This window comes from Mastigoproctus giganteus, chromosome 8 (assembly GCF_048544385.1).
Source record: "Mastigoproctus giganteus isolate SK-2022 chromosome 8, ASM4854438v1, whole genome shotgun sequence".
NCBI lineage: Eukaryota > Metazoa > Arthropoda > Arachnida > Uropygi > Thelyphonidae > Mastigoproctus > Mastigoproctus giganteus.
The window spans coordinates 26,912,200-26,930,809 of record NC_143582.1 but is presented as its reverse complement, the minus strand read 5'-3'; the positions used below and the strand labels follow the sequence as shown (position 1 = coordinate 26,930,809).

The 18,610-nt window shown below is 34.6% G+C and overlaps 1 protein-coding gene across 2 annotated transcripts in view; it reads left to right on the top strand.

Moving 5' to 3' along the window:
- Positions 1–18,610, top strand: part of obe (activating signal cointegrator 1 complex subunit obelus) — a 402,671-nt gene that overhangs the window by 53,787 nt on the left and 330,274 nt on the right. For both annotated transcript variants that reach the window (XM_090379766.1, XM_090379764.1), the window contains exons 6-7: positions 2,910–3,043; positions 6,112–6,250. In XM_090379766.1, coding sequence (XP_090235892.1) covers positions 2,910–3,043; positions 6,112–6,250 — 273 coding nt within the window. The remainder of the gene's footprint in view (positions 1–2,909; positions 3,044–6,111; positions 6,251–18,610) is intronic.

Here is an 18,610-nt window from a genome sequence, read left to right as displayed (position 1 = left end):
TTTGCTTTTTCTTTAAATTTTCTTTATTGCTTTCTATTAGAAAATCTTTTAGCTTTTCAAACACCTCCCAAATTCTGGAGAGCACCTTTACATAACTGAGCCAATGAACCTCTGTATGGGTAATAAGATCAGAATGCAGTACTTGAAGATCTTCCAAAAATATTTTTAGAAGTTGCTTATTTAGGAATTTAGCAATAAAATGGTTGATGACTTTAACAATGACTTCAATGCATCCTATGATTTCTTTTTGATATTTCATTCGTGAACACAAGGCCTCAATATGAATCAAACAGTGATAATGCACAAAATTAGGTATCCTTTCATCTCTATTAAGATAAGCAATAAGGCCTTTGTTTTTACCTATCATGGAAAGCGCACCATCGGTAACAATTGATATGTTTACTCAGATCAATTTTGTGCACTGTGAGGAATTTTATAAGTGCGTCATATGCTTTTCCAGTTGTATGACCAGTAAGTGGCAAAATAGCCAAAAAAATCTTCTTTGCGGCTGGCATCATGTTGAATCAAATGAACAAAGCACGAGTTGTAATATGCCCAAAACATCAGTCGACTCATCAAGTGCCAGTGAAAAAAATACACAACTTTCGATTCTACCTAATAATTCGTTGAATATTACAACTGCCATTTTATGAATTCAATTTGAAACTGTATCATTACTCAAAGGAATATTCTGGTGGAGCTAATCAAGGTAGCTTTCTGTTTTTCTGGTAAGATGCTAGCAAGCACTTCTAATGATGACACTACACAATTTTTTATTATTTCTCCACTAATGTAAGGCAGTGAATTCTTTGCAATTATATTTCATAAAATAAATGAAAAGAAGTTTAGCTTTTCTAATATCACTAAATTTGGGAAAAGCTTCATGAAAATTCCTATGGCATGTTTGGTAATGTACTTCACAATTTGACTTCCAGTAGCGAGCCAAACATGCCTGACATAATAAGCAAATTACATCAGTTCTACTACTATTATCTATTACCAAATAATTATATTCCCAAGAGGATTGACATGCATTCTTTTAAAATTTTTATTTCTTTGCATTTGAAATGTTTTTTTTTGATTTGGTGGTTGTTGGCGCATCAGCTTTTGTGGCCATATTGCACCTCCCAAGGTTTTTGCAGTACTTTGATCCAAGCCCGAGGCGGGAATCGAACCCGCGACCTTTGGGTTGCCGAGCAGGTACTTTACCCACTCGGCTAGCCCGGTCGGCTATTTGAAATGTGTAGGTCTAAATCAGACTTCTGCGAAGGTAGTGTCAATGCATCATTTTTTTTTTCCTTATCATGTTCGTTTCAGTTTCTTTTTAAAAACTTATCCATTTTGAAAAGGTTTAGTAACTTTAGTTAAATCTGTTAAAAGAAAATACATTTAATCATTTGGACACAAAGTAAAAAGATTTCTTACCATAACACTTTCATCACCTTTAAAGTCAGCACTATACATATATAGTACCTATTGCAGCAGCACAGCTGAACGTAATCCGGCAGAAACCTGTTTTAACCTGTTAAAACCAGAAACTGAGAATCGCATGAGGCAGTATCCTTGGGTTGTAGAGACACTACAGGAACAATGATTGTATTCTCAACAAAGTATTTTGTAAAAATATTTCTTACTAAATTGAATATTTTCAAGAGAAACATTGATAACAGTGCTTTTTAACTGTCAAGTTTTCATTATACGTCATGAATGCAGTGGAGGAAAAACAACTTATAAAACCATTTAGGTTTTTCTTTCCAAGAAGGTTGGAGAGTATCTCTTGCAGAAAATTAAATTTTTTTATTATTATGAGCCTATTATGTAGGCTTAATTAATAAGCGATTTACAGAGGTTCTTGATAGGATGAAGGTAAATCTATTTGGCAATCACTTGCATGTTTTCTGTTGAAGTCGAGTTCTGTGTCCACTGTGGACTACTGAATTCTACGACATAATTATACGAACCTATGCTATTTCATAGAATTTGAGGCATTGGGTGAAAAAAAGCATTTTCTAGCGAAGATTGGCATGGATTTTTGTAGAATATTCAGAAAGTTGAGAAATAGAAAGCACCGTTTTTAAATACAAAAATGTATATATAAATTTCTCAGCTTAAGCGAAGGTGCTCACGAGCACCCATTTTAGGATCGGTCATGAGCAAAATTTATTTTTTAAAGAGCACAATGGTCCTTGCGTGCACCAGGTTAAGAATCCCTATCTTTGAGGAACAGGACTGCCTATTATTGCCTGCTGATGATATCAAGAAGTCTGTTCCATATCTAGATGTCAATAGAATACTTTTCTCCATAATGACTAAAGCAAAACTTGTCTAAAAAACCCATGAATTGTTTCTTTGCTTTTTCACTTTTGATAAATCTCTGGAAATTAGTTCACTTCTCAATCTCTAATAATAGAATAACATAATTTGTGTATTTTTATACCCACTCTCCTCACAATATTAGAAATAGTTAAAAATATAATCTCTTATACTTTTTTGCTCCTTTAGCATAACTGTATATATTTAGCATAACCATATATAATTTCATACGAACGCTTTTGCTAACAAACACTTTTGTTAGCAAAAGCAAAATTTTTATGGGTATGCTACTTTTCAAATATGCATTTTGATCATCTGTATGCCATATACTACTGAGGAATAAACATGTGCAAAAGCATATAGATAAGATTATTTTATTATTCATTTAATTGGTACTATCCTGATGGGTTTAATCAAAAATAAATCAAAAACAGTTTTGTGCATGCTACTATAATGCTGATTTTACTCTATTTATGAAAACAAAATTTATGAATCTTAATATAAAGTTTTTTTTTTTTCATTTATTTTGTAATATGCTTTCTGTAGATGTTCAGATGACTTCAATATTTTATGTAATTACTCTTTTAAATTTTTAGTCACAACTTGAAAAGGAATTAATAAAACAAGTTAGGAAAGATGAAAAACGTATGCAAAGAGACCAAGCAAAGATTTCAGAAGATGGTAGCTCTGGGGTACAAACTTTTGATCCTGAATATCTCAGGCAGCAAAGGTTAGTAATAATAAATGGTACAAGTTCGGGAACTTCTCACCTAGTTATAATGTCTTTCGTTTAGTTGTGTATTTCATATGAATTAATCAATTTTTCATTATTACTGATATGAAAAGATATATTTAAAATGGCAGCAATGCAAGGAAGCAAAGTTTATATAGGAATCTACCTATAAAAATAAAAAAGTATGATAATTATGTTTCATAATTTATCTACTAATTCCTTTTTAAAGCTATAGAAGTTATGTGGAACAAGTTGAAAAAAACTATTCTTCAACCTGTTCCAGATTTTCTTACAACTAGTCTTCAGTTATCTTTTCCTTAATTTGAATCTATGTCCTCTTGTTTGCATCATTCTAGAAAGAGAAAATATCTGCCTTCCTATTTTCATTAAGTTTGCTCAATTCTTTTTAGGCTTTGGACAGGTCAATCAAATCCCCATATAGATATACATAGTTTCTAGTTATAAAACTTTCAGATCTGTATTCTTGGTGAGGTCTAACTGTACCACGAGTACAGATCTGAAATGTACAATCTGATTTGTACAATGGGATAATTACCTCTTTTTCTACTGACAAAATTCTTGTATATCATGGACAGTATCCCATGTGCAGTTGTAGCAGCTTTATTACATTGCTGAGCAACATTCATGTTGCACTGTGTTACAACCCTTAGATCCATTTCGTCTTCAGCAGTGTTGAGTGTGTTATTTCACAGTTGAAATTCCACATGAAAAACAGAGCGCTAAGTGAATCCACGCTAAGTGAGTGCCGCATTCCCATAAGGTAACATATTATGTATTTGTGAGTTGCAGTCAGTGCCGTAGGATATTTCCTAATCAATAATAAATGGTAGTGAAAAGATGCACAAACATCGGTCAAAATATTTAATATTCAAATATTTGTACATATAAAATATTCTGCATTACATACGTATATAATTATGTGGTAACTACTTACGTATCAAAATTAAACTTAAAATTCCAATTAAATTTTAATTGATCTAAATTGATATAATTTAATTATGAAAAATGTGTCGATTTTGAGTTGTAGTTTGGCCCTCTTCCTAGTAAACTAAAAGGGGTTTTAGTTTAAAATCCCCTGTAGCGTTACCACCCAACAATAAAGTCAACCGATCCTTCGCCGCTTTGAAACCTGTCATGTTTTTTTTTTTTTTTTTTCCTTCTTTCAATATGAAACTTCTTTTAGGCATTCATTTCCAAAAAAGTCCTGCTTCATCTGTGTTAAAAACTTATTCAGAAGTATAACACATAATACCCCTCTTCAATAATTTTAACTTCTTTTTTGAAAGTTTTGGCTCCTTGATCTGTACTTGCGTTATCTACCTGGATTTTAAATCTATTCAATCAGCCCTTACTAGTTTTAAATGGTTCCACATTTTTTTTTTTTTTTTAGGTGAGCTTTCTTCAGATCATCATATAGGCTGATCTCTCTCTCTTTTTTTTTTTTTTATTTTTTATAATATTTAACTTAACTGAATTCTGCGTTGGATATTATCTTCAATAAAATTAGTTAAAGTCTCTCCATTTCAATCCTAATAGCTAGCCCAGCCCTAGTTGTTTGCAGTGGAACAACTGTCTTTCCTGCTGATAAAATTAATTCTTTATTTGATCGAAATTAGCATGCGAGAAAATTTAACTGAGGGTGGGGAAATTTCTCAAGTCGGCATGGGAAATGTTTTAATGCTGTTTTGCTATTTATTTTCAAGCTTTTGACTCCATCAGATGAAACATTTTCGTTAAATATGCCAAAAATGCAATCTGTACTCTGGTAAAAGAGTGTTATAGTGATTTGTGACAGCATTATAGTGAGATATTGGTTTATAATATAAGAACAGCATTATAGTGAACCGCGTTATAATGAAGCCATGGATATTAGCAATGAACTTAAATCCTATTTTTTGGATCAGGTGTATATATTGTATAAACCTTGTCGCAGCAACATAGAGTGATTATGGTTGTTAACAACCATGCCCAACTTAATATTATCAGCAAATATCATGAAACATTTAATAATTAATGACAACTAGGGAAAAAAAAATGTCCTAGCACAGAATCCTCTGGGAGTCGGTCACAACACTGGTCAACTCAAATCATTGCCAGTATATAAGCGCCTCTTGCCTTCTATAAGCGCCTCCGTAGCCAGGTGGGAAGGAGCAGCAGTGCGTAGCACACGCTTCTTGATTAGACCGGGGTTCGAGCCCGTCACCACCAAATACGGAAGATGTGTAAAGGTCAGGGAATGACCACCGCATATCCCGGAGCAATATGGCCTTAGTTGCTAATGCTCCTAAAACACCAAATAACAACAACAACTTGCCTTCTATAACCATCCCAACTGGTTTCTAACACTTCTGATGTACTTATTGTATTGTTTATTTTGAGTATAATCTTTCATCTTCATTAAAGACTTCTAAATACACAAAATTACTGACTTGGTCCAATTTTTGATTATTAAGTCTACCTTAAATTTTCCTTGTTTCTCAGTTTTTGTAACTTCTGTTTTTGCATAGCTAATTTTCACAACAAACTGTCGACATCTGTATTTAATTTATTCAGAGATTCTTGGTGATCTTGCGAGCTACTATTTAATTGCAATAATATCATTTTCACATAGTAATGAATGAATGTTTGTGAATAAACGTGAAAGTCTGTGAAAGTAATGAATAAATGTTAATGAATGTTTGTGAATAAACTTACATTCTTTTATTAAATGGTTCATGAAAATTATAAAAAGTGGTGATAAGTTGCAATCCTACTTCCTACAATCCTACAAAAAAAATGTAAGTAAGCATATTTTGTCTGTAATGAGATACAGTTCCTGAAAATTTTGGTTTTGATTTGGTTCTATTATGGAAGACTTTTCATTTAATAATAATATATTAATATCATTGGGTTTTCCAACAGCTAGTACATTATTAAGAAATTTGTTTTCCCTTCCCTGTTGAGAACTGTTCACATTGAACATGTTTTTAATCAAAACTTTTGTACGATTTATGTGTGTGTTATTATGTACTTACACACACTGTATGTGTATTTTTTAATTCCAGAGAAGCACAACTATATGCAGCAAAGCAGGCTCCTCTTTTTTCTAAAAATGCATATTACTGCAGAAGGGAAAAGCTACCCAATGTGTATGATTCCTATGTAGAAGCAAAAATGTCTGCTGGATATATAGCTGGGAAACGGGTAAGCATATGTATAACTGGGATATTGATTGATTTTTATCTAACTCAGTAATTTCATGGTATTAAAAAAATATAATTTATGCTGTGCTAGTTTTGTCATATTTTGTTGTATGTTCTCTCTTAATTGTGCTGTTTTCTCACCTCTATCTTTGAGAAAATACATTTAGAGAAAATATTTTTTGTATAATTTAGTTGTATTTTTCCATACCCTGTACATCTTAGTACAGGACATGAAAAAGAATTGTAGTGATTTTATTTTGCCATATTTTCTAATGTTAATAAAATATACTTTGTTTTTTTATAAGAACATAATTGAAATTTAAATTTATTTCAATATGAAGTGTGAAGAATGTGCACCTTAACATGTTACATTGGCATGCTCTCAGAATAACATTTGTCATCCACAGAAATCAAAGTTTTACATGTTATGGCATTAATTTCTGCCTTTATGTTTTTTAAATTATTCAGTGTCATAGCTTGGAAACATGTATTCTCTCCCAAAAGTAATTTCACAAAAAGAAATCTAGTGCCATTAAATCTCAGATGATGCAGCTAGTTTCTCTATGTGAAATTAATCTGTTTTAGAACAGCTCCATGGAACATGTTCATTGTGGTCCTTATTATATGGTTCCATTTTATCAAAACCACAACTTTGGTAGATTAATTTCTTGAAATTGTGGTTTGAAGAAATTTTGGTATATGTACCAGTATCTTTTACCATTTGCCATTGCTGTTTCACCTTTATCATTCTCAAAAAAAGCACAGGCTAGTTGTGCTATACTTACATTTCTATAGTGCAGGATTGAGGATTTTCTGTGGTTTAAGTCAGCAGTTTTGTTTGTTTGCTTATGAAGTCATTTCATGAGCTACGCTTTGTGTGGGATTTGTATGAATCAGATCTTGTGGTATTTTTTCAAAATGTACCTTAGAGATCTTTTTTAGAAATCTAAAGTTCGGCTGACTGTCTCTTAGATGATTTAAGTGCACTTTTCCAAATACTATTGCACAGATCCAGAATATTTTCTTTGCATTACTTTTTTCTGTTCTTGATGACCACATATCTTTCCTGATATGTGGAAAATTGCGCTTTTAAAACTGATTAAAAAACCAGATAAACCAGCATTAAATCCCAGATCTTATAGGCCTATTGCACTTTTGCCAAATCTTGGGAAGTTTCTAGAACGTCTAATGACTCTGCATGTTACTGATCTTCTTCAGGCGAAAAATATGGTGTCCTCTAATCAATACGGGTTCTGTGTAGGGAAGTCCTGTGAAGATGCACTTGTTGAATTTGCTGGCAGCATTGAGAGTTCAGCATCAAAGTACACGTTAGCTACCTTTGTTGATTTCGAGGGTGCTTTTGACTCTCTATGGTGGCAGAGCGCTCTCGAACGGTTACGATCAGCTGGATGCTCTCAGCAACTATACCACCTATTTACAAGCTACTCCAGTAATCGTCACATTTTAGTGAAATCTAAATTTCAGGAGGTGTCTAGAGAAGTTTCACGAGGGTGTCCCCAGGGGGTCTATCCTAGGGCCTCTTATATGGAAAAGTATTGCAGAATTGGATTTCCCGTAGTTTCAGTGGTACCAAAATCATTGCTTATGCCGACGATCTTACTATCTTAATTCATGGTTCATCTAGATCTGCTATCGAAAGTAATGCCAATGATGTCTTACAAAATTTATTCCAATGGACAGTGGATAATAAATTGACAATAAGTTCGTCCAAGACTAAAATGATGATCTTTGGATCATATTTAAACCCCCAACGACCCCCTTTAGTGAAGATTAATAATAACAGGATTCCACTTGTCTCTGAAACTAAATTACTTGGGATTACAATCGACTCAAAGCTTAATTTTGTCTCTCATTTAAATAATGTAACAACAAAGATCAGAGGATTCACTGGTGCTATTGTAAAAATTTCTCGTTCAGACTGGGGACTTTCTAGACGTACCATGAGAATCTATTATAATGTCGTATTCCCTCCTATGGCTACTTATGCTGCAGGTGTATGGTTTCACAGGCTTAGAACTGTTAAATTTCGATTGAAGTTGGCTACTATGCAACGCACAATATTATTATGTATGTTAAGAGCTTGTTGAACTGTTTCAACTTCTGCACTGCAGGTTCTTGCAGGTGTATTGCCATTGGACCTTCACGTAGCTTACAGAGGTCTTTGTTATAGGTTAAAAAACCAACTATCAACTGATTTTATGGGTTTGGTTCTGAATATTAATTCAGATATTAAGCAAGAACGTAATCGTTTGTGGAATGAAATGATAAATCTGTGGCAGACCCGCTGGGATACGTCATCTGTCGGATCTGTTACTAGGACTTTTTTCCCTGAGGTGACCTTTTGTGTAAAGCAGAAACCTGCTTGGTTCTCTTTAGACTTATATACATCCTTCCTCTTAACGGGACATGGATCTCTTAACGAAAAACTATATCATTTTGGTCTTTCTAGAACGGAAGCTTGTCAATGCGGGGAAAATGAAAATTGGAGCCACATTTTATTTGAATGTCCGCTGTATAATGACTTTAGAGATGTTCTTCGTTCATCAGTTTCTACACTCTCTCATGGGCATGAAACTTTGCTGGTGGAAGACAAGAATTCTTATGTTGCTCTTCAGCAGGTTGCATCTGATGTTTTCACAAGAAGAAGAATACGGCTACGAATAATTCTACTCCTTTGGCTGGTGGAGCTGCTCAATAGGGAGCAACATTGCCTAAATTTTTTTTATTTTTATTTATTTTTTTTATTATTATTTTATTATTATTATTATTATTTTATATTATTTATTATTTATTATTATTATTATTATTATTATTATTATTTTATATTATTTTATTTATTATTTATTATTATTATTATTATTATTATTATTATTTTATATTATTTTATTTATTATAATTTATTTATTATTATTATTTATTTATTATTTATTTATTTATTTATTTTTTATATATATATGTATATGTATGTATATATATATATATATTTTTTTTTTTTTTTTTAACACCGCGGGGAAATTCTTTTTTTTTTTTTTTTTTTTTTTTTCCTCTCCTCTGGAGTGGGCCCCCAGAGAAATCTGGCCCATCTTTTGCCAACATCAGGTGGGTCAGAGTCTCGAATTGAGACAGTGCGAGCTCCATTAGACTGGCCCACCTTCCCGTGGTGTGGACGAGTACCCAGAATCATCTGTCCAGGTGACTGATGATTCTGGGTAGCCAAGCGGTCAGACACAACAACAGAACACACACAGAATACACACAAACATACACTACTTATTTCTGGCCCTTCTACAGTGGTACTGTTCTTCACAGAGATACAAGGCGAAGATGAACTGACGTTCTAGGTGCCGCCCATTACAAAAACACATGTCCACATGTTCTTGATGACCATGGTCTGTCCAATTTGATCTATCAGTAATTATTTTAGCTTTTCAAAGTCTTGAAATACAACAGTTAATAACTTATAAGGAGTTGTGTAAACACCAGTTTCTTGACAGTGTGCTCTTTTGAGTTATAGTAATTAATAGCTCTTAAAAAACAGTTCCACAAACAGTTTTAGTAAAAACATAGATTTATTGGCCAGAACCCAGACATTTGCAACAAGATTAGTTATTATTATTAGTTGGAGTCACCCCCATACAGAGAGAGAGAGAGAGAGAGAGAGAGAGAGAGAGAGAGAGAGAGAGAGAGAGAGAGAGAGAGAGAGCGGGGGGGGGAGAGAGAGAGAGAGTGTCAGAAGTAGAAGGGAATCACCAAGAAAGAGAAGAATGATGATATCCAGCTCAGGACCCTGGGTGTGCCAAGCTGGATATTATCATTCTTCTCTTTCTTGGTGAGGTATAAAAGGGTATTCTTACGAACAAAGAATATAATTCTGTAAACTAGCGATATACTTGGAGACCTAACTGAAATGTTTAAGACTTTAAAAGAGTTGGGTAAATTAAATTCTGATGACATCTTTATTCTTTTTTTAAGCAACACACATAAAGGGACATAACCCTGAATTGAAAAAAGTAATGATTGTTGAATAATGTGCAGAAATTTTCCTTCAACCATTGATTGTTGGAATAAAATTTATTCAAAATAGAAATTTTGAATACATTTAAAGAGGAAGAGTGGCCAGATTATTAAAAGGTGGTGCCTCCATAGCCAGGTGGGCAGGAGCAGCAGTGCGTAGCACACGCTTCTTGATTAGACCGGGGTTCGAGCCTGTGACCACCAAATACGGAGGATGTGGGAAGGTCAGGGAATGACCATCACATATCCCACCCAGAGCAATATGGCCTTAGTTGCTAATGCTCCTAAAAATCAAATAACAACATTAAAAGGTTGACGAATGAAGTGGAAAAAGTCCTTTTTTTCCTTTTTTTTTTTTTTTTTTTCTTTTTTGATTCTTGCTGGTGCCATGTAAACATAACATTTTTCAAGTACCAATACCTCTGACTTCTAATACTAAATGAAAAGACTATAATGAAAAGATTATAATGAAAACACCTTTTCGTTATAAAATTTTACACATCAGAAATAAAAGTCCTTCAATCAGAAATAAAAAGAATTACCAGACTTAAACTGAAATATATCATTTTAGTTTACAGTATTTAGTTTTCAAATGTTAAAAATCCTATACTTTTTGCCAGACCCTAAATATGAATTTTTCTAAAAGTAATACCTCACAATGTCTGGGTGCGAGGTTAACCTGTGCAGACGAAGCTCCTTGAAGCTCTTGGAACAGAGAAGTTTTTCCTGATTTATTTTCTGATTTATTAGCTTAAATTGTCATATTAACTTATTTTCTAGAGTAGCTTTATATTCCTAGTTACGATACTTAGTTTAAAGTTTAACTTAGACAGAGATTTTGTAGGTATTACTTAGTATCGGTAACGGTATCAAATCCACGTGTTACAAATTGAACGAGAGGTCTTTTTTTTTAACCAAATTTAGTCGATTTATTAACCAATTGTTATATCAAATTATCTTCTATAAGTAGATTATAGACCTAGTCAGGATCCTTAGTTTATTCTAAATTGAGATAGCGAGATTTGGAAGCTAATCAATACTTACGAGTCCGTAGAAGTACCGTTCGAGAATTCCCGCCATTTTTACACGATAGCATAAGCTTAGTGTAGTATAGTGCATAATATAATATTGTCAATTAATCAGTAAATCTATTAATCTTGATAAACTTTATTGTCAATTAAATTGTATTTTTAACTCTATATATATATAACGACTTAATCGTAACAAATAATTAATACATAACTATAGTGGTACACGTGATACGGAAGTTGTATAAAGGGAACTCGTAGAAAACACTAGATACCGAAAAAAAAAATATATATATATATAACATAACTGTTTTGGGATATAACTTAAGGATTTAATTTTTGTTTTGAAATTTTATTGAATTAAATCGGAATCATGACTCTGACCAGAGCAGCAAAGCAAAAGGCTCAAGCTAATGGGAGTGCTGTGGTTCAGGGGAGAACTGAGGGAGGCAGTTGCCCTCTGAATCACAGTCTTTTAAAATGCACTGTTTGCTTGATGTTTGCGGAGCAGTCGGGTACGGGACATGATACTGCCAAGGGGGATGTCTTTGTGTGTGCATGATGTGAGGAGTGCAAGGAAATCAGGCGACAACTCAGCGTTGTTATGGGCCTTTATGAGAGCTTGAAGGACAGGGTGGATGCCCTCGAAGGAAATAAATTGAGGGCCCATCAAGCTCTCAGCTGCCCACATCAACGCCAGAGCTTGCACTTGGTCATCAGGCAACACAGAGGCAGCCCCCTAGGCAGAATGCGCTGGTCCCACAGGAACTAGTAGTTGTTGGTGACTCTGTTGTCAGGGAAACGGGGAACATGCTTTGTAAAAAGGATAGGTGGAATAGGACCAGGGTATGTCTGCCAGGGGCAAAGGTTGATGACGTTGTAGAGCGGATATCATCTTTTAAGGGCACAAAAGGTGATATAGTTGTACACGTTGGCACTAATGATATTAAGAGTAGGAGACCGGCGGAATTACTTAGCAAGTACAGGTCACTGTTGAAAAAAAGCCGTGAATTAGGGTTGAATTTGAAAGTGTCTGCAATTCTGCCCAGACACGATAGGAGGGAGTATATGATGAGAGCCTTGTCGATCAATTCGGCCCTGGAGGGATTGTGCAAGGCTCAAGGGGTAGAATTTTTTTCAGCCTGGACTGTACTTGTTAACAGGAGAGATTGCTTCTACAGGGATGGGATACACTTAAATAGAAAGGGTGCAAGAATATTTGCTGATGCTATCAAGGCAGTGTTAGGTGGGTCGGAAAACTGCTAGTTGGGGGGGATACAAGGACTAATAGATTAACAGTAGCCACTGGCAGAGGTGGAAGTGATTCTTGCACTGCTTCTATTCAAATGAGCAGAAGCCTGAAAAACAAGATGCAGGATATTTCAGAGACTGCTGGGAGTCATTGCGGTACAAGTAAACACATGGGTTGTGTTAGGGTAGCTAAGAATAGAAACAGGTGCATGTATACCTGCGTGTACATCAATGCTAGGAGTTTGGTAAATAAATTTGATGAATTTGAGGTATTGCTCAAAACATCAAAGGCAGATATTGTTGGGATATCAGAGACGTGGTGTCACACAGATATAAGTAATGCGGAACTGGAATTTGCGGACTACAATGTGTATAGAAAGGATAGACAGGACAGGAGGGGAGGAGGGGTAATGCTATTAGTTAAGAAACACATAAAGTCCAAGGAAGTGAAGCCAGTCGACATCGATGGACAGGGCAGTGTCGAGTCAGTTTGGTGTGACATAAGCATAGGGAAATCAAAATTGAGAGTAGGAGTGTGCTATAGGCCTAATGACTCTGATGAGTATAATAAGATATTGTACAGGGAAATAGAGTGGGCCAGTAAATCAGAGAGTCTTATAATGGCGGATTTTAATTTCCCAGATATTGACTGGAATTTGTGGGTTGGTCACTCGCATACTAGCAAGGCTTTTGTGGATTTATTGGATGATTGTTTTCTACATCAGCATGTTCGTGAGGCAACAAGAGGGAGCAATACTCTTGATCTGATTATCAGTAGTGATTCTTCATGCATTAAGAATCTGCAGATAAATGAACCACTAGGTGGCAGTGATCACAGTGTGTTGAAGTGGGATTTACTCAAGGAGGTAACTACCATCAGAGGTAAAGGGAAGGGTTTTTGTTTTTGTAAAGGTGACTATGATGGTCTGAGACAGTATTTAAATTCTATACAGTGGGACCAACTGATGATGTTACCAACAGCAAACTCAAAATGGGAAGCATTCAAGGAACTAATCTTGGAGGCTACCAGGCTATACATACCAACTAAGAAATATTGTTCAAGGTTTAGGCCTAAATGGTTGTCAGATGAACTAATGAGACATGTGGCAGAGAAGGAAAAATGCATGGGATACATACAAATTAATGGGTGACATTGAAGCCTATGATAGATATAAGTTGGTCTGTAACCAAGTCACAAAGGAGATTAGGCAGGCAAAGGCAGACTACGAAAAATACTTGGCAAAGGATGCAAAGAAAAACAGAAAAGAGTTCTTTACATATTTAAACTCGAGAAGGAAAGGGATGAATCAGATTGGTCCACTGGATATTGATGGTTCAACAGTTGAGGATCCTGCTCAGGTGGCTAACAATCTAAATGAGTATTTTGCATCTACATTCACGCATGAGGAGTTATTCAGGAAGGAGAATGATGTAGGTAAAGTAAACATTGGCAGTGAGCTGGAAGATTTTGTAATAACTGAGAGGAAAGTGGAGGAGAGATTGTTGAGGATAAACATAAAAAAGGCACCTGGGGTGGATGGGATCTATCCAGTTATATTAAAGGAGGCAGCAAAGGAAGTAAGCAAACCCCTAGCCATAATTATGAGAGCTTCTTTGGACTCAGGGGAGGTACCCATAGACTGGAGATGTGCAAATGTAACCCAAATTCACAAAGGAGGATCAAAGGCTGACACAAGTAACTATAGACCTGTTAGTTTAACTTCTGTTCCAGGTAAATTAATGGAGGCACTGGTTAAAGAAGCACTGCAGGATCATCTAGACAAAAATTCAGTTATAGCTCAGACGCAGCATGGTTTTGTTAAGGGCAGGTCTTGCCTGACCAATTTGATTGGATACTATGATGTAGTCACAAAAGAACTGGATGCAGGGAATAACTTTGATATTATATATTTGGATCTTAGAAAGGCTTTTGATACTGTTGCACATGGAAGACTGCTGCACAAATTGGAGCAGTGTGGCATTGGAGGCAAATTGCTGCTATGGATAAGGGGATGGTTGAGTGGCAGAAGACAGAGAGTGGTAATCAATGGACACTGTTCAACGTGGACTAATGTTATTAGTGGAGTTCCTCAGGGTTCAGTGTTGGGTCCGTTGTTGTTTTCGGTGTTTATGAATGATATTGATGATGGGATATCAAGTTTAATGTCCAAGTTTGCAGATGATACAAAGGTTGGCAGGGTTGTTAAAGACACCACTGACGCTATGCTACTGCAACAGGATCTGGAAAGGTTGAACAGATGGCCTGAGAGGTGGCAAATGAAGTTTAACATTGACAAATGTAAAGTACTACATATGGGAAACAGTAACCCCAGAGCAACGTATCAACTCTGCGGTACTACACTGGCAGTGGTGGAGAATGAAAAGGACCTGGGGGTAATTGTGCAGGCAGATATGAAGTTCTCTGAGCAGTGCAGACGAGCTGCAAGAGTAGCTCATGGTGTCTTGTCAATGATATACAGGAATTTTTCTAGCAGGGATAAGCAGGTGATTATTCCCTTGTATAAGGCAATGGTTAGGCCACATCTTGAGTACTGTATACAGGTCTGGAGGCCTCATTTCAAGAAGGATGTAGAGCTGCTGGAACGGGTACAGAGAAGGGCAACAAGATTAGTAAATGGAACAAAGGGTTGCTCTTACGAAGAAAGGCTTAAGTTTTGCAAATTACAGAGTCTGGAGACTAGGCACCGGCGAGGTGATCTGATAGAGGTGTATAAGGCTTTGAATGGTTTGAGCATGCTCAATGCCAATGGGATTCTTCATCTTGCTCAGAATAATCACCTCAGAGGGCATAAATTCAAATTGGGGAAGGACGGATGTCGGATAGATGTGCGGAAATTTGCCTTTGGCCAGCGGGTGGTTGGTTGGTGGAACCGACTTCCATCACTTGTTGAAGTTGATAGCCTAAACAAATTTAAAGCTCAACTGGACAGGTATTTCGAACGAACGGAGGGGTGAAATGGGAGTGGTGTGTGTTTTTTTTTTTTTTTTTGGCTGATGCTGAATAAGCTTGCTTTCTTGCATTATATGCCTCTACTAATGCTAAATCTTTAAACTGTTTATTACATTTTTGTTTATTTATTTATCTAATGATCACTAATAAATAAATGAATGCATGCTTATAAGCAAAATGAAGGAATAATCTTAATTTTCTTTATAGAATGATTTGGTCTCTTGATTCAGGGTATTTTTAGATACTCTCTGTTTCTAGAACTGTCCCAGTATTTATTATAAGATCCTAGAATTCCTAACAACCATTTAGGAATTCCTGATCATTATATTTTTATTGATGTGGGCTTCCAGGCCATCATTTGTTGGCTCTGTTCATCCTTTTCATAGAGGATTTGCCATAACTAATAATTTCAACATTGTTTTTGTGCTTATCAATAGCAAAGTTAGTTTGTTATTGCATTTCTTTTCTTTCATGGCTTACAATCTTATAAGATGAGTATCCAGTTGAAGCTTCCCAGTTATCTGTAAAAAAAAACTACCTCCATAGATTCTGAAAAATGGTTTGATCTATCTGGAACATTGCCATTTCTATATATATATATATATATATATCCAATATTTTAAATTAAATAAAATAAAACATAAAACATAAGCCAGTAGTGTGGCAAAAACTGTAGAGCGAAAATTAACATCAGTTTTTGCCATACTACTGGCTTATGTTTTATTTTGTTTTATTTAAAATATTGGATGTATTTCAGCTTCATATGGGGGAATTGCATGTCGCTGCCTCTAATGATTGCTTAAGGATTTATTTATTTATTTCATTTCATTATAAATATAATTCAATGATAGTATATATTTCGGCTTCATATGGAGGAATTGCAAGTTGCTGCCTCTAATGAATGCTTAATTAATTATTTATTTATTTTATTATAATTTAACTTTCGTCAACATTTAATATAATTCAATAGTAACGGGTCAATATGCTAATTTAGCAATGCCTGTGCTGCCATCTATTTTCCTTTTTTTCTTCTATATAAGGTGATTCAGCTTACAGTATGTCAGTGGTGTGGCTCTGTTGTAGAGTGCTGTCTGTTCTATATTATATTTTTCGCTGCATAAGGACCACCGCCATGCAAATCCTCTGCATTGGTGGATCGATCGGAGGAGGGAGGGTGAATTGGTACTTCGATCTTTTCACCATGGTGACAATTTGTATAGCGATTGAAATGCAGTGATTCCATGACCATTATTGGCCTCGTGGTCCTCTGTCGAGATGGGGCATGATGGTCAGTCTATTTTATTTTAATTCATTTTAATTTTATTTTGTTATTTTGTTATCGTTTGGTAGTTCCTTTAACCCTCTTTTGGTGATATTTCACGTCTTTCGGAACTGGTACCTCTCTGGGGGGTACCGCTAAATTAATAAATAATTGGCATTATCCTAAATTTTGTATAGTTTTTGTTAATTGGATTTAAAGATCGAAATTATACAATTGTTTCTGGGCTACTATTTATATCTATTCTTTTTTTTGTTTGATTGTTTATTTGGGTTATTTTTATGTTAATTTTCACTCTACAGTTTTTGCCATACTACTGGCTTATGTTTTATTTTATTTAATTTAAAATATTGGATGTATTTCAGCTTCATATGGGGGAATTGCATGTCGCTGCCTCTAATGAATGCTTAAGGATTTATTTATTTCTTTCATTTCATTATAAATATAATTCAGTGATAGTATATATATATATATATGGAGTAATATGGAAAGAAAGTTAATAAATTGTATCAAGCTGCAACTAATACTTATGGGCCAATGTAGTTGCTAGAGAAATTATGCATTACGACCATAATGTGTATAAAATATTTTGTATAATATATAATATTGAAGTTAATAATATAGAAGTTAATTCAAGCAGACAGTACCAAGCTGGATTTAAAGAAACGCAAGGGATATAAATATATATTAAAAAAAAAAAAAAAAATATATATATATATATATACACACACACGCACACACATAAAACTTATCATTGTCTACCCACAATCTAGATGACTTCAACTGGGGCCAACCACCCAGACTGAAGGCAAAAAACGACAAGGAGTTCTCTGTTTCTGTAATGATCAATATCTGCTAAGATATATAAAAATTCCGAGATTAAGTAAATTAAGTAATTTGAATCTAAACCAATTAAAGATAGTTAAAAATTTTTTTAGAATCAAAAGAAAAATATTATAAATGTAAGCATATATTGATCACTGTTGACCCGACAGAGAACTCAATTTAATAATTAAAATAAGAACAAATGCAAAGTATAAGGTATATCTACCGTATCCAGGACATAATGTAACAACTAGTCGTTATGAAATAATAATCCCTCTAGTGAGTTGTATATGTGGTGATCCCTATGTGATGGATATGGTAAAAATAAATAATTAATCAATTAATTAAAGTTAATGCAAAGAGAAACATGCAGATAGTAAGAAGAATAAAAACTAATGGAGTAGGAATAATAGAACCTGAACTCCATAAAGGCGAAAATATAGCAGTACAGATAAGAAATAGTTTCTCCTACATCATCAGATTACCTTAATAATTTCGAAGAAATAAGAACAAAGAGTGTAGGACAGCTTAAAGACAATACAAGAGATAAGTTGTAGCTCGGGTATGCCACTGTATATACTTAAGTTCGCGCTAAGGTGACATGCAAATTCAGCTCAGGGTCCTACTATAGGAATGGGTTTGTGATCCCGGGACATAATGTAACATATATATTATATATATATATAATATATATTATATATAGTAGGAATATATAACGGTTAAGAAGCAAAATAAGCAGATTATAGTATGTCTAATGCTCGAAAACGCACAGTGCAGCAGTTGAGGAAGCAAAAGGATATAAATAATGTGTTATTTGTAGAATAAATAGTGTCTGTGAAAATGGAAATGAAAAGTACACAAGGTGCCAGAACTAAGAGAAGTTTAAGGGATAGTAGAAAGTGGAAGTGACGTAGTGGTTAAACAGGTGAAAGAATTTGAAAAACCTGCTGTAAAAATGAACTGGGACTAAGG